This window comes from Microplitis demolitor, chromosome 3 (genome assembly GCF_026212275.2).
Source record: "Microplitis demolitor isolate Queensland-Clemson2020A chromosome 3, iyMicDemo2.1a, whole genome shotgun sequence".
NCBI lineage: Eukaryota > Metazoa > Arthropoda > Insecta > Hymenoptera > Braconidae > Microplitis > Microplitis demolitor.
Window position 1 is genome coordinate 2,875,702 of NC_068547.1, and position 22,121 is coordinate 2,897,822.

The following is a 22,121-nucleotide window of genomic DNA, read 5'->3' on the forward strand; positions in this document are numbered from 1 at the left end:
CGGCAGTGATTTGCATATTTAAATATTATCGTCTTCTTTGAATCAAATGAATAAATAAATAAATAAATAAATGAATGAATAAGTAAATAAATAATAAACAAATTTAAAAAAATTATTTATTTTAACTAAAAAATATAAAATAAAATTTTATCATTACAAAAAATAATCTTAAAAATTAATTATTTACTTAAAAATTAAAATTTTATCACTATAATTATAATAATAATTAATTTATATTTACATAAACATAAATTTAATTAAATATTAGTTTTATTAAAAAAAAATAGTTGTTTAATCACCAAAAGGTGGTAATACAAGTGTTACAATGTTTGATCTTATTAACTAGATGTTATTAAATAGATAATGAAATACTGATAATGATAATGATAGTTAAGAAGTAAAAAAAAAAGTAAAAACTTACAATAGTTAAATAATAATGCTGCTTAATACTGTATGGCCAATGGGACTACGGGATTGTTTTTATGCGAAAATGCAATTAAAAAACAAAAATTAAAATTTTTTTTTTGACCCCTACGAGTGATAAATGACACTTGAAAATAATATAAAATTAAATGTGATGAAAATAAAACTTAATAAATATTTACACTATAATTTACAGCTAACGTTTCGTTTTTGTACAAAAAAATTATTAAAATTAATTATATTAAAAGTCAATTATTTTAATGCATCATCTTATGAAGCTTTAAAATTTTTCCTAAGCGTTGTTTCGCAGTCTTCATACCTTTTCTTGGTTTACGTTCTGAAAAGGTTTATTTTTATTTATATATTATTATTATTATTATTATTATTATTGTTGACACTAAAAATTAATTACTTACCAACAGGAACTGGGGCTGCTAGTTTAGCTTTAACATCTTTCAGTCTATTGGGGCTCGTTAAAATAGAAGTAAATCCGGTGGGCACTTGGACTGGCTCAGCAGGTGGTTCTTCATGCTTCAATGAACTTGTAGGAATAATTCCATTTGAAGCAGGGCTTTTTTTCGATTTATTGTACGTTCGTTTCGGACTTGTTTTTTGATTCTACAACAAAAAATTCAATTATCAATAATACTAGTTTCCTGATCAGGTACTAGGACTTTGATTTTATATAAAACTTTAAAATAAAAAAAAAACTTACGGGATGTTTAGCACGTTTGGCAGCAGCAGCCTCAAGTCCTTTTTCTACAGAAGTTTTCTTAGCGCCTTCGCGAGCCGGTCGGTTGGTTTTTGGCAGAAGAGGTCCGACACGAGCTTTAGGATTCCATGCCTCATCTACTCGTCTCTTTCCTCGTGGTTTGAAAATATATTCCTCATCATCAGAAGCATCTAAAGCTGGATAAACTGAAAATAAAAAAAAAAATTACTGTCATCATCATCATCATCATCTTACAAGTATTTAAATACATACTGAAGTCTTCATCCTGGTGGACCTTATCAATATTTTCAATAGACTGATCATCTTCATCATCGTACTCGACTTTCCTTGACAACTTATCACTTTTTTTCGAACTTCCTGACTCGGTGGAATAGCACTGCTCGCTAAATGAAAGCATTCCGGCAATAGCCTCGCGCGTCGACGGTGATGCCCTGTCAGAACTGACGGTTTTCAATTTATAAATACAATGTCATCGATTAAATAAAATAAAACCATCGGTTATTTTATCTAACGATCCTCGAATTTTACATTTTAACGGATTTATTTTACCCGCAATGAATACTTACCCTACTGGAGGTGGAATCGTCAGTTGGGTCTGTAAAATTGACATCGGCGCACTAAAAAAAAAATTATCATCATAAATTATCGGGATTTTTCCTATAAATCAATAAGAATTAGGTAATTTTAAGCCATACCTAGGTTCCAATCTGCTACCAGTCGACGGCAATGTGTATGCTGATGCTTTTAGAAGCTCCTCTATACCATTCTTGGGTACGTCACTCAGTACATCAACAGCGACGGGATTCACAGTATTATTAATAGCCTTTTTAGCTTTTTTATGTGAACTATTTTTGCAAGACTTCTTACGTTTCGGACCCTCGTCAATTGTAAATTTACCGCAGTCACTTTCATTACTGCCGTCATGAAAATCATAAATAGAACTTTGCTTCCACGTGAACTCCTTCTGGGTTTCAACCGTTGGGTCAATCGCAAAATTACCAAACACATTTCCTTTGTCATTGGTGCTACGTACGACTTCATTATCACCCAGCTTGAATCTTATCACCGTCGGACTTTGTTTCCCTTGTTTACTCATCGTACGTTTGTAACCCGGTGACTCCGCCGACGCTTTACTCTCCATTATATCAGAGCACACGGATTTATTGAAAGGATAAGACGCAGATTTAGGCAGAGTTAATTTCAAACAAGATTTAATGGGCGATTGATTTTTAACTGGTGAATTTTCAACTTTTATTTTACCTATCGTCGCTTTGAAAGCGTTCTCAGACATTTTATCAGCGACATCAAAATTAATAAAGTCTTTATTAATCGGTTTCTTTTTTTTCCTTTTGCTCTCGCGCTCTGGTTTCGGAGGGTTCAGAGCCAAGAGAAACCGCTCTGCGTGTCTTATTTCTTTGCTCAACTCTTTTAATAATTTTTGACTATTAACCGATGGCGGTATTTGGCCCCGACTGAATGTGCTGTACTACAGGTAAAAAATTCAATCACGTAAATTTTATATTTATAAATTATTAATATCATATTTGCAAATAATAATAATAATTACGTCTTTGTCGGTATTCCATTGCTTAAGTACGGCGAGAAGAGCCTTGATTCCTTGTAAAAAATAACTAGGGCATTTTTTATCTTCGCGATTTAACTCCTTTAAGTCCTTGAGTAATCGCTTAGCCGCAAACCAGTTTATTGTTTCAAAACCAGGATATTGAAACTTTTGAGGAGTTTTCATTTTACGTTCCAATTCATATATTCTGTAAAAATATATAAACATTTACATAAATAATAATTTATTTATTAATATAATATAAAATAAATAATTTACTGTATTTGCATAGGAATGTTGAGACTATGCACGAAATTCCCGCCAAAGACAAGCGAGTCAACTGGAGTTAGCACAGCATGAATCCATCCCGTGGGTATCATCATCGTATGCCCCTGTTTAATGACACACTTGTAGCAGGCGTCAACCTGATCGCCAAAAAATGTTTCACTCTGACTGGAGCTGCTCATCCACTGCTGATACAGTTGCAAATTAGCCGGCGTTGGTCTGATGAGATAAAAAATTTTCTCGCCGCGCAGCACGTGGTACCAAACAGACGTGCCGCCAAAATCGATGTGAAAGTCAGTAAAACTATCTCTCACACTCATCAGACAGTACTTTTGTATCTCAGGACGTTTCAGTTGACAATTTTCCGAGATCTCACGCGGCCAAACTGAGTTAACCCAGTCCAGCTTTCTGGCAATCAACGGAGCCTCTACCAGTGGTGATAAACTGCAGCATAGAATCATTATCTCGCTAATTGTTCATTCATATTAACGCCTAATCTCAAACAGTGCCCCCACTTTTTGAAAATTTTAAATGACAGCTGTCGTAAACGTATCAAAATTTTACAAATTAATGTTTAAAAAACTACTTACAGTTGACATCAATTGGGAGTCAATTTTATAATTAGAATTAAAAAATTTTCAAAGCTAAAATTTATTCAAAAAATTTCATTTAACTTCTAATTGATAACCATAAGTAATTTTTAAAAAATTCTCAGTTGAAAGTCATCGCACATTTTAAAAAAATGGGGGACACGAGCACTGTCTGCTCTTGATGAGTTTTAAAATTTATAATTTTAAAAAAACTATACCCAGTGTCAGTGAATTCTAGACTAATGACATTGAGGATTCGTGTCCGAAGAGGGTCATTGTAATACTCAACAAAATCTCTCAGTACCATTCTAATATTATTTTGTTTTGACACATCAATGACATCAATCTCTCTGTCACCGCCTAAACAAATTATCATCAGTTAATCACTTAACTTCTTTAACCATCTAAATTTTATAATTCAAAATCTTACCAATGTATTTTTCAACATCTTGGACTGTAAATGTTGATGGAGGCAAAGTCATATCCAGACCTTCTTTACTGTCAATAATAATAGGAGTTTCAAATCCATTTGTTTGTAAATATTGTAATGTCAATTGCTGTCCTCTCACATGTTTTACAACATCATCAGCTTTTGAAAAGTACCTGGACTTTAATTCATGTATAAAAACAGATGTACCCGTTTGTACTGGTTTAGATTCAGCGTTAACGTCAGTGTACTCATGACGATGATTATTCATTCTTAGTTTAGCTAAAATAATTATAATAAATTTATGTCAAGTAGTTGCTACTGACTGATGGAAGCTCAGTATGCTTGTGGTTACTCACGAAGTGATGGACCATGAATACATTCACAATCCGGGCAATGATATTTGTCCAGTTCACTTGCTGCGTACTCCTTAATACCGATACACCTGGTTACAGTAATTAAAAAAAAATAATAATAATAATAATAATAATGAGTGTCGTTTCTTATACGTTTGGCATCGTGATGATTGAGGTTATGGAGTTGACAACAAAACAACGATAGGAAACATAGAAGCAAAGCATCGAAACTATTTGAATATTTAAATTAGCAGAAGAATAATTTGCGATGAAAAATAAACAGAGTAAAGAATCAACAATTGAGATATTTAAATTTTTGAAATAAAAGCGAGTTGTCCAGCTCCAATGAACGGCTGAAATAAATGTAAACTTACTCTCCATGATACCACTTTTTACAAACATCACACTGTATCATAAACTGATTAGGATTATATGACTGTCCACATAAACAATAAATCATTGTTTCATCAGTCATCATGGTTTGTTTATTTTTATTTATATCGCGTTCTGGTCAAAGTTATAAAATGACTTTTGTCTCGCTGCTTCGATAATTCTTACTGGGAGTAGTGGGAGTATTGCTAGGCAGTGTCTATCTACACAATTCACGCTACGGCCCGGGACTGCAAGACAAACTACGAGTCAGGTTGAAGACGCGGAATAAAATTTTCTAGAACTCGTGGATTTAATAAAAACAGGGAAAAATTTTCCAAATAAATAATTTTTCGAGTGACTATAATACATCCCTAGATTTTCTGTAGATTTAAGATTTTTATTAATTAAAATAATTTCTTACGTTAAATTACACTATTATTTGCAATAAACTTATGCACAGGGCATTTTCAATTTTAATGACGGTAATGTATGAGTTGCAGCGCCATATGTGGTATATATAATAAATTTTTGGCGGCTATTTCAAATATATTGCTGAATTGATACAGATGTTTGAAAATAAAACTCATAGAAATAAAACAACAAAAAATATATAATTAATGAATTATTTTAAATATATTTATACATACATACATATATATATATATGTGTGTGTGTACATAAAATTTTATGGTCCAGATGCGGATGATAATGGGAATATATGGCGCTGGAACTCATTAATTACCGTCATTAAAATTAAAAAATGGCGCGAAAAATTAAAAATTTTATGACCCTGGTGTTAGTCGACGTCTAATAATTTTAGGTTTTTTTTAGAAATCATAAATTATAAAAAAAATTAACCTATAGCTTTTTTAATTTTTTCATGTGCGAATTATTTTTTTTGTAATTGATTTGTTGAAAAAAACATTCGAAAATCGCAAATTGTCTTCTAACTTTAGGATCATAAAATTTTATTACTTAAATTTATTATTAGCAGCGCGGGTCTGAAGTTCCTCATTTTTTAGACCTCCAAGAGATGATAATGAAAGTCATTATGTCAAGTTTAGGTAATTAGTCGATGATATTGCATTGATACTTTCGTAGCACAGAAACAACTTTAAAACGTCATAAAATTTTCTTTTAATCGGACAAGACAAATTGTTTTTCGTTCCAAAGTCAAGTATTTCTATGTAAATAAGACAGATGTTGATCTTAGGAGTCACAGGAATTTTGTGTTCTTTTTAATCGCTTAGATGACTTATTTGTATTCTAGTCTTTGTCGTCACTTGTGTCAATTCTTTTAAGCAGATAATTTTTTAGTGAACTAAATTTCTGAAATTTGTAAACATTTTGCCGCCTCATTGATGTCAAAAAACAGCCGCAAAACTCGTATTTTATCCATGTCACAAAGCAAAGTGTGCTAATTGGCTAGCAATAGATCTGCGGACAGTTAGGCATGCGCAGTTTCGAATTTTTTGTAATTAAAACGGGCAATGATCATTTTGGTGAATTTTTTATTTTGTTTTTGATATAAAATTGTAGAAATTATAATAACATACGAATCATTTAATCGATCACTTCATATAACTATCAATGTTTAAAATAAAATATGAGTTGAAAAAATAAACTGTATCCACATTTCGAAAAATAATGAATGAAATCATGCGAGCGTTTGAATTCCAAGTAAAACTAAAAGTTTATCTAATCAGTAAGACGATGGCCTTTTAGCTCCTTCGTCATTTTCAGAGACCTTTGAACTAACAAACTGCTGGGTCAGATTGTCAGTCTTACAATTCTCAGCGGTAGTAGATCGTCTACGTTAAGCGCGTCGTATTATCCCAATAGTATCGGTCACAGCAGGAAGTACTTGTTTAACGGATAGTGTGTAGACAACAGGCATTTTAGTTATTCTCCCAATGCTTTGACTATACAGATTGGTCCGTATATCGTCAATCAGTCGCCCTTATTAGTTGGCGCAGTTCGCTTCTCACTTGGAGTAGTGACACTGACCACTCGACATGGCCAACATCAGACTTGCTATCCATTTTCTTCTGATATTTTTCATATACGACATCCAAATACTTCAGACAGGTAAATAATTTTGTAATTTACTCATAAATTAATTATTTTAATTTTTAAATAATTTTTTTCCATCGCTCGAAAGCGGAATTGAGCAAAGTTTTGATTTAACGTCGTAGTTGATCATGTTTCCTGTTAACTTCTTGTGCAATTTCTTATCGCAGGCTAAACAAACAAGATTTCATCAAGATGTTTTTCCGGAAAATAGTTTTAATCATTTATTTTATTTTTTTTTTTTTAGATGCGGCACGTGAACCGCAAGTTTGTGGCCGTACTAAATGTAATGGTAAGTAATTAGTTTATTAATAAATTAAATTATTTAATTATTAATTAATAAATTTTATTAAAAATTTATTTAGTTGGCAGCGAAGTGAAATTCAAATATTTAAAAGGAATAGTATACCGATATCAGCATCAAGTTGACGTTAATATTAATTTGGGTAATGGCTCAAGTACATCGGAGCTGCATATTGAGTCGACGGTTTCCTTGAAATTTTTGACACCTTGTGAAGCAGATTTACGAGTAACCAAAACAAGTATTCGTCATGCGACTCGTGGAAAATATGACGCCGAATTTCCCGATCGCTCGGAGGCTGACTTCAAAGAAAAACTCGAACGTTACAGTCTTCGGTTCGCGTTTCAAGACGGTCAAGTTCGCGAACTGTGTCCTAATTCCGAGGATCCTATTTGGGCGATTAATATCAAGCGAGGGATACTTTCGATGCTGCAGAATACCATGAAGAGATTCGACGTTGATCATCACACTGATGAACTTGATGTAAATGGTATCTGCGACACGCGTTATCGGCTTCACGAGGCACGGAAAACTAGTCTCATAATTAAAAAGACTAAAAATTTAAACGGCTGCAGTAATCGCGGGAAACATTTGTCTATTATTCAATCCAATACTTATGCAAGTCCTCGAACTCACACACAAGCCGCGCTAGTTGATTCTCAACTTAATTGCGAGATTGTTTTAGATCACAATATTTACCAAAAGGTGACGTGTGAAGAATTTCATCGGCTGCAGCCGCTGTCTAGGGGAAATGCTGGCGTAAGAACCGAAATTTATTCAAACCTCGTGCTGATTGAAGAAGCAGAAGAGGACTCAGATACTGAGGATGAAGAGAACGAATATGGAAGCAGAGATGAAGATGAAGATAGCGGATTGAAAAATAATAAAATAATACCTACGAATTTATTGTACGATCATTCAGCAACAGCTTTCTCGAGTAGGACAATTCACGGTGAACTGAGAACATCTAGAGATTTATTGAAGAGCATGTGTCTTTTAGGATCAAGCAGCCAACTCGAGCAAGCGTTTTCTGAATATTTCAGCAAATTTGTGCACTCGGCTCGATTCCTCGATTATCCGTCACTCTCTCAACTCCTGATACGTTCCGACGGAATTTGCGAAGGTGGAAAAAAACATATTCTAGATGCACTTCCATTCATCGGTACCAGTGCGGCTGTCAAAGTGATGCGGGACTCAATGGTAAAGAAAACAGTTACCAAAGAAAGAAGCGATTCTTGGATTACGGCAATAGCTCTTATACCGAGACCAGATGCTTCAACAGTTGCTGCCCTATTGCCTCTACTCGAACTCGAGCGTCAAGACTCAAATGGTCATTTAAATCTCGTCTACTCGGCCGTCGTACGAGCTTTTTGTCTTCATAATATCGGAAACACGGCGAGCCAACGACTCCATCCGAGTTTTTTGCATTCCGACGATTGTTTAGCCATCAAAGGTACCGGGATAGATCGTTTTCTTGATCATCTCGAATCGACTATCGATCGTGGCTGTGCGCCAAGAGCCCACGATGACGAAGAAGTAAAACGAGTAAATATAAAATTTATTTTACATTAGATTTTATTTTTTACTTAAATGTTAAATATACACCGCCAATATATTTTAATATTTTTTTAGACTCTGGAAGCGCTTAAAGCCATAGGGAACATGGGGCTTGAAAGAGATGGACTGTTAGATAAGCTTGAAGTTTGTATAGAAAGTCCTGGAGGATTTATTTCAATGGAGACAAGGGTAGCAGCTATCGATGCCCATCGTCGCTTACCTTCTTGTCAGAAAACTCGCGACCGTATTTTCCTGCCGCACTATCGCAACATTACCCTTGAACCTGAGATACGAATCGCTTCTTATCTGCAAGCGATGCGTTGTCCTGATTATAATGTTGTCAAGACGATAAAGCATACTCTTAAAGTAGAACCCATAAACCAGGGTAAATATTGTTTGTATACATAAAAAAACTATTTACAAAATTACTAATAAATAAATATTTTTTTAGTTGGCTCATTTGTTTGGAGTCATTTGACAAATTTGATTGCATCATCATCGCCGACAAAAATTCAAGTCCAAAGTCTACTCTCTGATCGCGATTTGAGCGATAAATTCAATAGCGATGGAAGAAAATACTCGCGTAATTATGAAAAATCATTTTTCTCAGAAGAATATAATGTCGGGGGCACTTTTCAAACAAATGTTATATTTTCATCGAAATCATTCGTGCCGAGAACGCTGACATTTAATATAAGTCTTGACTTATTCGGAGAATCGGTCAATGTCATCGAGGCGACGGTGAGAATGGAAGGCATGGAGTATTACGTTGAAAAATTTTTCGGACCAAATGGACCATTTGCCAACGAGGAAATCTCCCGGCACATAAATACTCTTCTGAGAAGTTTGAGATCTGCCGGCGAGGCAGAAAATTATTGGGAAAGCTTGAAAACTATCCCAAATATTATTGACAATAATTTTAACGATCCACGGATTAGTTTTTCGTACAAAATTTTTGGTAACGAGCTTGAGTTTGCTATGCTGAGAGGAAAAGATGAAATCGCTAAATCACTGGCAACTTTTAACCCTTGGTCGAAAATTAAAAACTTGCTGTCCGGTCGAGAGATTCATTATGAGTACACGGGAATGTTTTTAGATGCAAGTTATATCGTTCCAAGTACAGCTGGTTTGCCAGTACGACTAGACCTTTCGGGATCAGGGGCGTGTAATTTCAAATTTTCTGGACTTTTGGACAGTGATCGGCTTATTAAAAACACTGAGATGCAACTTACTGGTAATTTATCTCCAAGGTAAATAGAATATTGGGTATAATTGTATATTAAAATACTTAATAGACAATTTAAATATAATATTTAATAATTATTTTAGTGTCAGTATTGATGTCACTGGAAAAATGACAGTAGACGCATTTTACAAAAGCGCATCTATGAAACTTATGAGCAATGTCTACTCATCTAGCGCCGTAAGAGTCGGCTTGGACATCCAAGGGATCAGACTCGTCAGACTTAATCTCCAAGTACCTAATCGTAAGCTGCAAGTGTTCACCGTACAAACAAATGTACTTCTCGTAAACGGAAACGGAGCGGAGAGTTCAGAAAAACCAGCACTCATATACACACAAGTTCCTAATAAATATAAAACTATTGCCGATTCTACTTGTAGTTGGCCGATAGTTGAACAACTAATTGGTTTGAAACTTTGCTTCGACTATCAATTTCCGAATGTTACTGATACTGCCAATGCCCCGTACTTTATTCTCAATGGCCCGACGCTTTTCCGCACATCCATCATCAAAGCCGACCCCAGCGCTAAGAGTTATCTTTTCGAATACACGTGGAACGCAACACCGGTAATTTTTTATTCAACATTTTTGAGATTAAAATTTAAAATTTTTGTTCAATTATTTTGGTGGTTTTCAGACTGACAGTCAACTAAGACTGGCATTCGATACTCCCGGGTCACTGATCAATCGAGAATCAAGCGCGACTGTGAGTTTCGACGCTAAAACTCGAAATGTCAGCATCATTTTGAAATCCGCTGGAAATAGTCTTGTTGCCAAGGGTTCGTTGCATTTTGTTTTATAATTTTCCGGTAGGCATAATTTTAATAAATAATTTTTTTATGACAGGTACTTACAAGCGAACTGATGATGAGACAATGATTAATGTCGGCTTAGATATAAACGGCACGAAACATTTGGACGGATATATCGGGTATCAAAGGAAACCTTACAGTCATGGTTTTGTGTATATGCCAAAACTCGATGTCCGCGTAAATGATGAAAAAATTGTAGAGTTATCTGGTAAGTATTCAAATATTTATTTCATATATTTTTCAAATTTGCTACTAAAAAATCTTGTATGTTTTTTTTAGGTACAATAAAAAATATTCATAAAAATAATGTGACTCAGTGTGACATAGATTTGAACTTCCAAACAAAAAAAATAAAAAGTCGGATACGGGGATACATCATAAGAAGAAGTATAAGTTTGACGGGTAATGTAAAACTCGAGTACCAGCTTCAGAACATGAACAAAGAAACTTTGCAAATAGAAATAGGGATAACGAACCGCTCGACGAGGACACTGACGCACAAAGAAGCTAATTTGCAATTACAGTCAAGCGCATATCCGGAATTAAATGCGATTATTAACACGTGGTATCAGCAGGCGCTAGGTCATTTAGAATTGCACATGGAGATAAACGGAAAGCCGCATTTGAAAGACGATCGGCATAAATTAACCGCTCAGTTAGTTCTGACTTATTCGAAAGCATATTTTCAAAGTCAGGAAGCTAAAATGAATGCATTCATTGCAATAAGTAAGCCTATTCAAAATATCGATATAAAAATTGGCATTCAGCGATTTTCAATAGGACCGGCTTCGAAAACTTACTTATTGATCAGATACGCTCCGGGAAAAGAAATAACTCTTGCCATTAATTTAATAATGCCACGTGGTTCGATGTTTGCTATTGAAGGCCATGCGAACATGACGATTCCAAACTTAGACTCACTGCTTATTGATGTCCGCATTACAGAAAAATCTCGCGGTGAGTATGACCTTGATTTCGCTGGGACCTGGTTCAGCGGTCACAATGCAACTATTCGCGGTACTTATGCTGACCGGTCAATCATCACCAGCGAGCGTCGTACACTGAGCCACAGTTTAAAATTAATTTTGAGATCGCCGAGTTTGCCACAAGACATATTACTTAATTGCAAATATTATCGCGATCATGTGGACACTAAATTGGACGTTGTTGTGGAGTATCTTGATTCAGATAAATATGCAATTAAATTTCAAAATTCAATTATTTCATTAACGCGTTTTCTGACGTACGCGGAGGCGCGATGCAGAAATACTGTCTACGCAGTGACGGCGAATGTTGATGTCGAGCGAGAAATAAGACTAGAGCTACATCTTGATAATTGGAGAGATGTTCATGTTATTGCAACTGCTATTAATCAAGATACGACTAAAGAATTTGGTTTGGAAATAAAGTGGGACGCGAATCGAGATCCTGCGATGAAATTTACAACTCTTTTACACTTCAGTAAATTTTATCAAGATCATCCGACGCTGTCGCGTAATCTCAGTGCTACGGCAATGATTTCTTATCCCGGAAGACTATTCACTGGAAATTGTTTTCTTGGTGTTATTGAAGGACATAATTACGTACTGGATGCACACGTGGACTGGGATCCAACAAAAAATATACGGATTACAGTTGACGCTGATTACGACCCAGATAATTGGAAAAATTATTTAAAACTTGACAGCCAAATGCTTACGCCATTTGAGCAGTGGAAAAAAACTTCGTTTTATGCTAGACATCACTGGACGAACGAAGAATTCAAAGCAGACTGTGGTCTTAATTGGCAAGATAACGAACGGTTTCTTATTCAGATCTACTCTAGTTCTCAGGAGACCGAGAATTCGATCGAATGGAAAGCTGACTGTGGATTAACAAGTACTGTGCACTCAATAGGTTGGATAACGACCAACTTAACACATAAAGTTATTCATGAGTCAAGTACCACCACTTTTGATTCCCATTTCCTCGTAAACTATAGCCCCGACAAAGTTATTGATCTGCGAAGTCTCTGGCATTTCAATGAAGCCTTGAAACCCGAAGATAATGTCACTCTCGCAGGTAATTTACGATTTGTATCACCATTTGATAATTATCAAAATGGTGACATAAAATGTCAGTTGAGGATGATGTCCAACTGGAAGTTTGACGGAATCACGAGTATTGAAATCGATAAGCGAAAGTATACGGGAGTTTTGCAGGGAGATTTGACCCGCATAAAAGAGTCTATGGTACAATTCAATATAACGACACCCCTTGAAAAATATGCATTCGTCCAAGGAAGATTTGGTTTATCTGAGCGCGAGAAACATGCTGTCGCTGAACTTGTTTTACCATCAGGACCGATCGGAATCGAAGCGCTGTGTCGTCTATTTACGGCTACTAGTTATGATTTTAATGTTATGCTCCGAGTGTCCACTCCTATTGAAGCCTTGCAGAGATTTTTAGTGGTCACGAAGCTCGAAAAAACTGAAGCTGACTTCCGCATCGCTTTTAACAATATCACTGCCGGATTCACTGCTGTCTGGCACTACAACAATCTTACAGACTTTCACTACAGCTACGTCCTCTTCACTCCGATCTACGGACTCCACGAAAGCGGAGTCGTCGCAAAACTTATTGTCGTTGATGGAGACAATGAAAACAGCCGTTTTTCCGGAGCTGTTGACACGGAATTTTCTATAAGAATTGTCGAGACTAAATTTGGGGTTCAGCTTAAAGCGGGACCGAAGTTTTCTCCACTGCAAATGCTGTCTGCTGAAGAAAGACTCGTTGACTTGAGTTTTGAACCAGAAGACGATGACTTTAGTTGGCGAGGAGATGTTGAGGTAAGTTGATATTTTTAATGGCAATCGATAATAAATTAATTATGAATATATTACAGATAAATGCAGCGATTATTGAATCGATATTCGGTACCCTGGATATCGAGAAACAGGGAAGAATGTATCAGGTAGCCGGGGTACTGCATATTCCCCAGGGTTCGATTAATCTGGATGATAGATTTGTGATAGAAGACTTTTTCGATATGAAGAATACACTGGAAATAAAGACACCATTTACTTGGACCTCGGAAATAATTTCTCTGTATATATTTAAAGTTGACTTAGAGAACTCAATCTACTTGTTAGACATGAATATCCACGTTAATAAAAATGACTCAACGACGTGGATCGAGAGCGGTCTTAAGGGAAATTATTCATACATGGAACATGACGAGGACGATTATAAAATCCACAAGTTACATATCATATTCAATACACCGACGGTATTTATTGGGTACGTGGACGCCCAAGGGGTACTCGAGCTCGATGAAAATACTTATAAAACTAGTATTGCTTTAAAAACCAATGAAAGTCTTGCGGAATTTGTCGGGTCGCTTGAATTGGAACAGGCGTTCTTTGATGGTTCTGTGACCGTCCATATCGATTCCCCTAATTTCAAAATACCAAAGATGAAAATAGATGTTAAAAAAGACTTTTATGAAGTTGAAAAACGGCTGGAGTGCAGCATTGAATTGGACGAATCAAAAGATAATCGATGTCAATTTCGCGCGCAGTGGAACATTAAATCTGAGGACAATGTTAAATTATTTGTTGGACTTGAAACGTGGATACCGCCTTTGAGAAATGTGGAGTTTGACATATTCTACGATAATAATTTATCACCTAATAAAACTTTAGCCGTGCAGTCTAAATTAAAATATCTCGAGAGTGAGTATAAATTATCGGGTGCTTTACGTTCAAACGGCACAGTCGATATTGATTTATCCGCACCCGACGGCATCCAGGGTTTCGATTGTCGATTTGACGGTTTGCTTGACTCAGACAATAAACTTACAGGAAAATTAATAAATTTGCGTACATCGAAAATTTATAACGTCCAAGGTTTGTTTGATGTCACTAAAGAACCAGATACTTCGAAAATAAACGGTCAGATTACTTTTGCTCCCGAAGACGATCAAGAGAAATCTCAGACGGTTAAATTTTTTATCACGCGTGAAAAATACGGGTTTGATTTAAAAATAGAAAGCGAATCAACGAACGGAAGTGCATCGCTCAGTTACACAAATCCGCTTAACTGGGACGTAAGTCTCGAAGCCGATTGCCCATCAGCCGATTCCGATGATGAGTCTAAAATAAAAAAATATCACTTAGATGCGTACACAAATGTCCAAGTAAATGGCAACACCAGCAGTTATATTTACGTGTCAACTCCGTGGCCTGAATTCGAGAGCTTTCAGCTTGACGGCAACCTCTTTCTTACAAATTACACTGGGGATGTGAGAATAAAACATTATCTCAATAAAGATAATGGACGTATTAATCTTGCCTGGAAGCTGCTCTACATGACTGATATGTTTTTGAAATTGAGCGGCGGCATGAATGACAAAGATGTTGATGTTAATTTATTCTTCGAAAATCCTCGGCGTGCTTTCCGCAATGTCAATGTTGGATTTGACATCAATATCGAACGAGATGTATGGAGATGTGCAGCAAATACTAGTATTGGGTACCGTGATACTGAAAATATCGACGCTGTTATTGCAGTAAGACTTCCGCCGCCAAATAATGACGATCATCGTGTACTAGTAAGTTATCACGCAAAAGGAGGTATTCAAGACGCAACATTTATCATTGGATATAACGCCGCTAAGGCGATGATTAATTACGCCTCTGACGGCTCAGTAAGTGATTAATAAAAAATTTTTTAATAAAGTACATCCATTTGTCTTTATTACATCGCATGTTATTTTTTAGATTCGCATGGCGGAAAAAAATTTAGACGCTCATCTTCGATTCTCCTGGGACAATTCAGCGACGAGTGCCTTCAATAATATTCTAAATGTCACCTTTGATCAAAAGCGCATTGGATTAAAGTATTCTCTGTACACTCCGCAAGCTAAAACAGAAGAAACTGCGATAGTTTTATTCAATTACGATGGACAAGGAGAAGAGAAAAGTATTATTGATACAGATATTTATTATCCGGCACGACGACGCATGGGTACTGCACATATTTCTTACTCGAGTTTATCGAATATCAATGGTACTTTGAATGTTACGACGTCTATAGCAACCTTTCCTTATGCAGCTTGTAATTTTATCGTACTTACAACCTTGTTAGTTTATTTATTACGTAAATTATTTGTTAGGGATGTGCGAATCGGGTTTGAATCGAATCGAATTTTATAAATTTATTCGATTCGAATTTTAAAATTATTCAAAGACTTTGAACTATTCGTTAATTTTAGAATCAACTGAAAGTTTTTGAATTATTTTTAATTTTCCGAATTGGTCGATTCGAAGTTTGAATCGAATAGTTTGATTCGATTCGATACAAATAATTTGTAAGTTCAAACTATTTGCACACCTCTATTTTTCATTTAATTTTTTATTCAAATTAATTATAAATTTAAAAATAATTTTTCTAGGAAACAAAATAAGAGATTCATTGAATTATTTTGGTCAAATGAAAGTGCTCTATTTAATTCAGACTATTCATATCACAGCGAGAAATTAGACTCAAATCTCGAAGGTATTATTAAATTAGAAGTACCCTTGAGTACTCGTCATGTAGCGGAATTAAATTATGGATACAAAAAGCGCCCGCAAGTGACAACAGGTCACGCGGATCTTGTCTACAATAAAAATAAAATAGTTGTAGCTCGTTACAATTCAAAAGGTGAGTCCCGAGCGGGTTTCGAAAAAGACAGCATCCAAATAACTATCGAGAATTCTTATCAGCCGCTTGGTATTACGTATGTAAATCAATACACCTACAGCGCTGGTAATGCGGGTACAAATTATCCAACAGTCGAATGGAGACGCGTCAATGTCTATCGTCTTGATAATAGTTCAGCTTTCAATATTGCCGGAGAGTCTCAAGTTAAAACATTCCACGAAGGCCAGGAAATGGAATTTAAAGCCGAGCATCTGAATCGCACTGTCACTCTGCGTACTGACTATCGTATATTATCCGGTGAATTTGATCATAACTGTTGGATTGAATTGGCTAAAGATGCATGGGCTTCTTACAAACTTAATATCGTAAATAAAACCACTGAACAAGTTGACAATCAATTTATCATTATAAATGTCGCTTATCCCCGGCGCAATATAAGTCTAGATGGCTTTTATTGGATCGCTGCCGGGGAACTTAACTCCGAAGCGAAACTTCGTTGGAATAAAACAAAATCCCACGTCCGGGAGTCGAGTTTCGATGACGACAATGTTGATGGCGATGAATATGAAAATGTAAATGAAGATGAAAGTACCTTGCACGAACGTACCATCGGTCTCGCATTTTTATGGAAAAACATAACGCGCAATGAAGATCACGGAGATAAGCAGATGGCAGTTTTAAGTTTGAAACATCCTAGTTTCTCTAAAGACGCAACAATAACAGGGCATTTGAGCAGACGAGATAAGACGGCTGTATTAAATGCGAGTCTCGTTGTAGATTATTCAGATAATCCAGACAAACTTGCAAGACTCTTTACTGTTATCAACAACGAGACACGTGAGTCTGGTGATATTCACTGGAGTTATGTAATCAGTGGAAAGCATCCGCAGACACACTTAGATCTTGATGTTCATGGTTTCATTAAAAAAAACTCTAGCTACTTCGTGCTGACAGACCACAGAGCTAAATTTCGCCGCAGTTATTTGCCCGAAGAAACTGGCCAGCTGTTCACGCGCATCGATCCAAATAATTACCAAGTTGAGTACCATCGCGAGAGTACCGATCTCACAAAACACATTGATCTGGCTTACTACCCCTTCAATTCTGAGTACGTCGTAAACGGCAGTGTTATTGATACTCCTAAAGATTTGAATGCCACCGGTGCACTTTACATTAATATTCCCGATAAACTGACTTGGCTGATGGTCAATTACACGCCCGACTCAACTAAAAGTCTTAGAATGTATGGAAACATTCCAGATGCACGTAATGGAGAATTCAATATATGGAGAACTTATGAACGTGACCTCGTTATTTCAGATATTTCTTTCTACTTGCGATTAAATCATTCCCGGTTGGTTACTTCGAGACTAGACTGGCGGCCGGAATTACGAAGTGACATAACTGAGTTTATCAGAACTACCATCACTGATTTTTACAATGACATTGGTAAGGATTTAGACTACTGGAAGCATTATGTGAGAAGTGAAATAGTCAGCGCTACGTCGGACATCTGGGAAGATGCGCAAGAAGATCTTGAAAAATTAGTCGACGACTGGAATAATTTGAAGGAACTTGATGATGATTTGAATAGACTCAAGGTTTATTTGAATGATTCTTACAACGCAAACGATTTTTATATTAAAGACTTAATGGCGATTGGAGTTTACGTTATTGATGAGCTCGCTCTGAGAAGTCACATCGAGTCGCTGCCAAATATTCTCAATGAAATTTGGGAAATAATGGGTGAGTCCGGCAAAGCCATTCGCGATTCGTTGGTTTGGATAATTGATGCGGTTAAAAATGGTTATAAAAAATTATCTGAAATAGTGAGCGCGATACTTAAAGGAGAATCGATAACGCAGATAGCTCACATTGTTGAACAAATCGTCGAGAAGTATGACAAGTTTGTCAAAGATCTGCATGTGTCGTTTATAAAATACGTTGAAAATTTGTGGAATAAAGTAGCGCTCGCGATGTCCCGTCAGTGGGACAGGGTATTGAAAATGATTGAGCCGATGTTCATCAGAGTACTTCATTATCTAGAAGACGTCTTGTGGAAAGCGAGTAAAGAAGTCGTTGATTTTCTATACGATCGCCAGAATGAGTTGATAAAGTCACCGTACTTTGATCGGTTTACAAACTTTACTCAGGACGTTGATAAACTATATCGTGATATTAAAGCCAATGACATTATTACAAATATACGGAAGTACTCGGCGATTGTTATCAATTTTATACGGGAACGTTACTTTACTATGGTACCGTTCGGCAAAGAACTCAAAGATCTCGTTGAAGAAATAGCCACCGAGCTCGCGGAGCTCAAAAAATTGCCGAGCATTAATTTCGCGCTGGAAAAAATCCATTACATTTACAACAGAGCGAGTTACTTTTACAAATATTTTGGGGTTCAGAGTAAAATTGAGGGCGCAATTAAAATTATCCAGGCTAAATTAACGGACATAAGTCAGACGGCTTTGCAAGCTGAGAGTAAATACCGGGAAGCAAAAACGAAATTTATATTTGATCCGAATGTGGGCCTGATGACTTTGGAGCAAAAATTACCAATGTCATGGCACGCGTTTAATCAGACACCGGAATTTCAAGAGATACCCGAGTACCGAGCGCTGGTGGACATTCAAAATTATTTTTCAACTTCAAATGCAACATTTTGGACTCTTTACTATCGTTACAAACCTTACACAGACCCCTACAATTGGTTGCCGCCATTCAAAGCCCAGGCGATGATTGTCGGCCGTCAGCACTTTGTTACTTTCGATGGCAGACATTATGATTTTGCTGGTACAGAAACTTATCTACTGGCTCATGATTTCATTGACAATAAATTTGCCGTTTTTATTTCATACTCACCCAGCGAAACGAACTCTTCGATAATAGATCATAAAATAATAGTAACTATCGGGGATCAGAGTCTTCAAGTTGATGTTTTTAATGACAGCATTAAATTCGCCGATTCAAATGCAATATTACGGCTGCCAGCTGAATTTAAGAACGCCACGGGATTTGTTTATCAAGAGGAAAGTATCGTGACTATTGAATTGAAAAATAATCAATTTAAATTGAAATGCAATTTCAAATACGATGTGTGCGTAATACAATTGTCCGGTTGGTTCTACGGCAAGACTGCGGGATTACTGGGAACGATGAATAATGAACGATGGGACGATACCATTGGATCGGATGCCAAAGTGACTGATGATATTGCCAGCTTTGCTAGTAGCTGGTCCATTTCTCGGGCGCCAGATCCCCAGGATCCAGACAAACCTCAAAATTTAGCTCACATCGGCGACAGAAAATCACAAGTTTTCGATTTCTGCTTCAATCTATTCGCTAACCAGAGCTCGGAGTTTAGCGACTGCTTTATGGTTGTCGAGCCAGAGTATTATACCGAAGCATGTCTGAACACCAGGTCGATGTCTGAAGTATGCACGCTGGCGATATCTTACATGCAAATTTGCGGGTTCTATGATACGTATCTCAGGATACCGGATAAATGCACCACTTGTACGATGACTAACGGCTCGAGTGTACTGGAAGGAGAATTTCGTAAGCTAGAAAACAATAACGTCCCCAATTCAACGGACGTTGTCTTCATCGTCGAGGCTAAACCATGCAATCAAAATATACGAGAGAACCGCAGTATAGATTTACTTGTTGCGCAACTCAACAAAGAATTTAATGACAACAATCTTAAAGACAATAGATGGTCGTTGGTTGTCTTTGGAGGTGATGGTGTCTATGATATGCCAAGAAGTCATACGTTGGACAGTAGAATATTTTCAGATGACATAAATCGATTTGTTAATTATTTTGACAACATTAAAGTCGGTAACGGCAACCAAGATGTTTTCGCAGCGATCGGTTTCGCTTCTCAATTAATATTCAGGGCTGGAGTTTCGAAAACATTTATATTGATGCCGTGTTCTCACTGCGAATCGCAAAACCAAACGGTAAAATATTAATTTTTTTTTCTTCTTTTACTTCTACTTCTATATCATCAATAAATAAATTTTTTTCAGCTCGACTACTCGGTCCTGCATCAAGTTCTACTGGAACATGACATCACTCTTCACATTCTCATGGACGGAGATTTCAATTTCAAAAAGCAGCGACTAAATAAAATATTTTACGGCATAGATGCCACTAAATCTTACACTAAAAAAGACGCCAAGGAATTGGTAGGCGATGTTGATTTGAGAAGACAAGTTAAATTACCGAAGAGCGCTCTTGGATACTGCACACCTCTGTCACTAGAAACCAATGGTACGATATTCAGCGGGAATAAACTCCGCTTTGATAAGCCGTCATCAATTAAAAAATTCGCAAATGTGTTTGCCAAAAGAGTGACCTTGACAGCGAACTCCAGTCCTTGTCAACATTGCGAATGCACTGCTGACAATGACGGAGTCACTCATATGGAATGTATGCCTTGTGTGTATCCAATGCCTGCTGCTGTTGATTACGTCAGCGTAAGTTTTAATCATCATAAATATTTTTTTTTAATTATTGTTATTATTATTTTTATAAATTTTATGTTCAATTACTGGAAAATTTATTTATGATAAAATGACGTCAATAAAAAAATTCGAATTCAAATATTTAATTGGTCTGAAGATGCTGGTACATGTAACTAGGGAAATATTACCGGTAAATTAATTTTTATCATAAGTATCGATCAAAATAAATATATAGATATATACAGTCAGTCCATTAACGCGGAACTTCCCCTCAATTGACTCCCACTCGATTCTATACATTTGGATGTTATGTATATTTATATATGCATCACACATGTGAGAAGGGGAATTTCCCGTAAATTTTCGCACCCCCGTAGATTAGAGATGTACTCGACGACATTAATTTGTACCAGGCCGTGTTGCCCTCGGTTCCAAATTGGAACTATCGAGCCGAGGGCAACACGACCCAGTACAAATTAATGTCGCCGAGTGTATGAACGAGGGCGTGAGAGAATAGTGAATTTTTATGAATGGGAAAATAATTTAACATATTGATATTTATTGATTTATCATAACCGCTCATTTCTCCATAAACGCAATGTATTTTAAATCGATTTTCAAGAATTTTTTTCTTTAAAATATGAAGTTACCAATCCTGAAATTTTTACCATTTTCTTTATCTGGAATTAATTAAAAAAAATTTTTAAGATCTTAAGTTGAAAATTGTTGTCACGCTCATACATCCTTAGGTGTCCGAGTTAATGGAATTCGACTGTACTTTGAAAAAAATGAAAAATCAATTATTAAAGTTGTCAACTTTACCCACAGTAATTTACCATTAAATTTACAAAATAAATTACCACCCATGACACATTTTAATAATAATAATAATTTTTTTCAGGAAACATTCAATGAAGATGACTCATACTCATTACTTCAACCATTGGAAGCTGATTACGCTCAAATCGACGGCGAGGATGATTGAAATAACTTTTTAAATTAAAGAGAATGTTATTATTTTAAAATAACAGCACTGTTGATTTAGTGCACTTAGTATATATATATATATAATATATATATATACCTATCTATATATAATTTGTATATTTATAATTAATTTTCAATTTGTATATTTGAATAATAATCATATGAGTAGAGGCTCATAACATCTATAGATATTATTATTGTTATATATATATAAAATCTATCCTATGTCTTGTTTGTATAT

The 22,121-nt window shown here is 35.9% G+C and overlaps 2 protein-coding genes across 3 annotated transcripts; one reads left to right on the top strand and one right to left on the bottom strand.

The window, feature by feature from the left end:
* Positions 1–271: 271 nt before the first annotated feature.
* On the bottom strand, positions 272–5,191 carry LOC103576549 (lysine-specific demethylase 7A). Of its 2 annotated transcripts, none has more exons than XM_008556810.3 (12): positions 4,750–5,191; positions 4,379–4,464; positions 4,023–4,301; positions 3,811–3,952; positions 2,997–3,446; positions 2,724–2,925; positions 1,852–2,642; positions 1,723–1,773; positions 1,409–1,596; positions 1,139–1,341; positions 840–1,041; positions 272–760 (listed from the first exon to the last, which is right to left on the bottom strand). In XM_008556810.3, the coding sequence occupies exons 1-12, from the start codon at positions 4,851–4,853 to the stop codon at positions 681–683; spliced, it is 2,778 nt and encodes a 925-aa protein (XP_008555032.1). In that variant the 5' UTR covers positions 4,854–5,191; the 3' UTR covers positions 272–680. The 2 variants fall into 2 exon arrangements, with proteins under 2 accessions (XP_008555032.1, XP_053593226.1); XM_053737251.1 differs by having other exon boundaries at positions 1,409–1,587; positions 4,750–5,190.
* A 1,352-nt stretch (positions 5,192–6,543) lies between these two features.
* On the top strand, positions 6,544–22,061 carry LOC103576551 (uncharacterized). The gene is made up of 14 exons (XM_008556812.3): positions 6,544–6,835; positions 7,065–7,109; positions 7,183–8,663; positions 8,751–9,060; positions 9,127–9,925; positions 10,005–10,485; positions 10,556–10,697; positions 10,765–10,938; positions 11,010–13,558; positions 13,615–15,417; positions 15,491–15,852; positions 16,165–20,386; positions 20,456–20,905; positions 21,795–22,061. Exons 1-14 carry the CDS (start codon positions 6,763–6,765, stop codon positions 21,876–21,878), a joined length of 12,975 nt encoding a protein of 4,324 aa, XP_008555034.1. The 5' UTR covers positions 6,544–6,762; the 3' UTR covers positions 21,879–22,061.
* Positions 22,062–22,121: the final 60 nt, after the last annotated feature.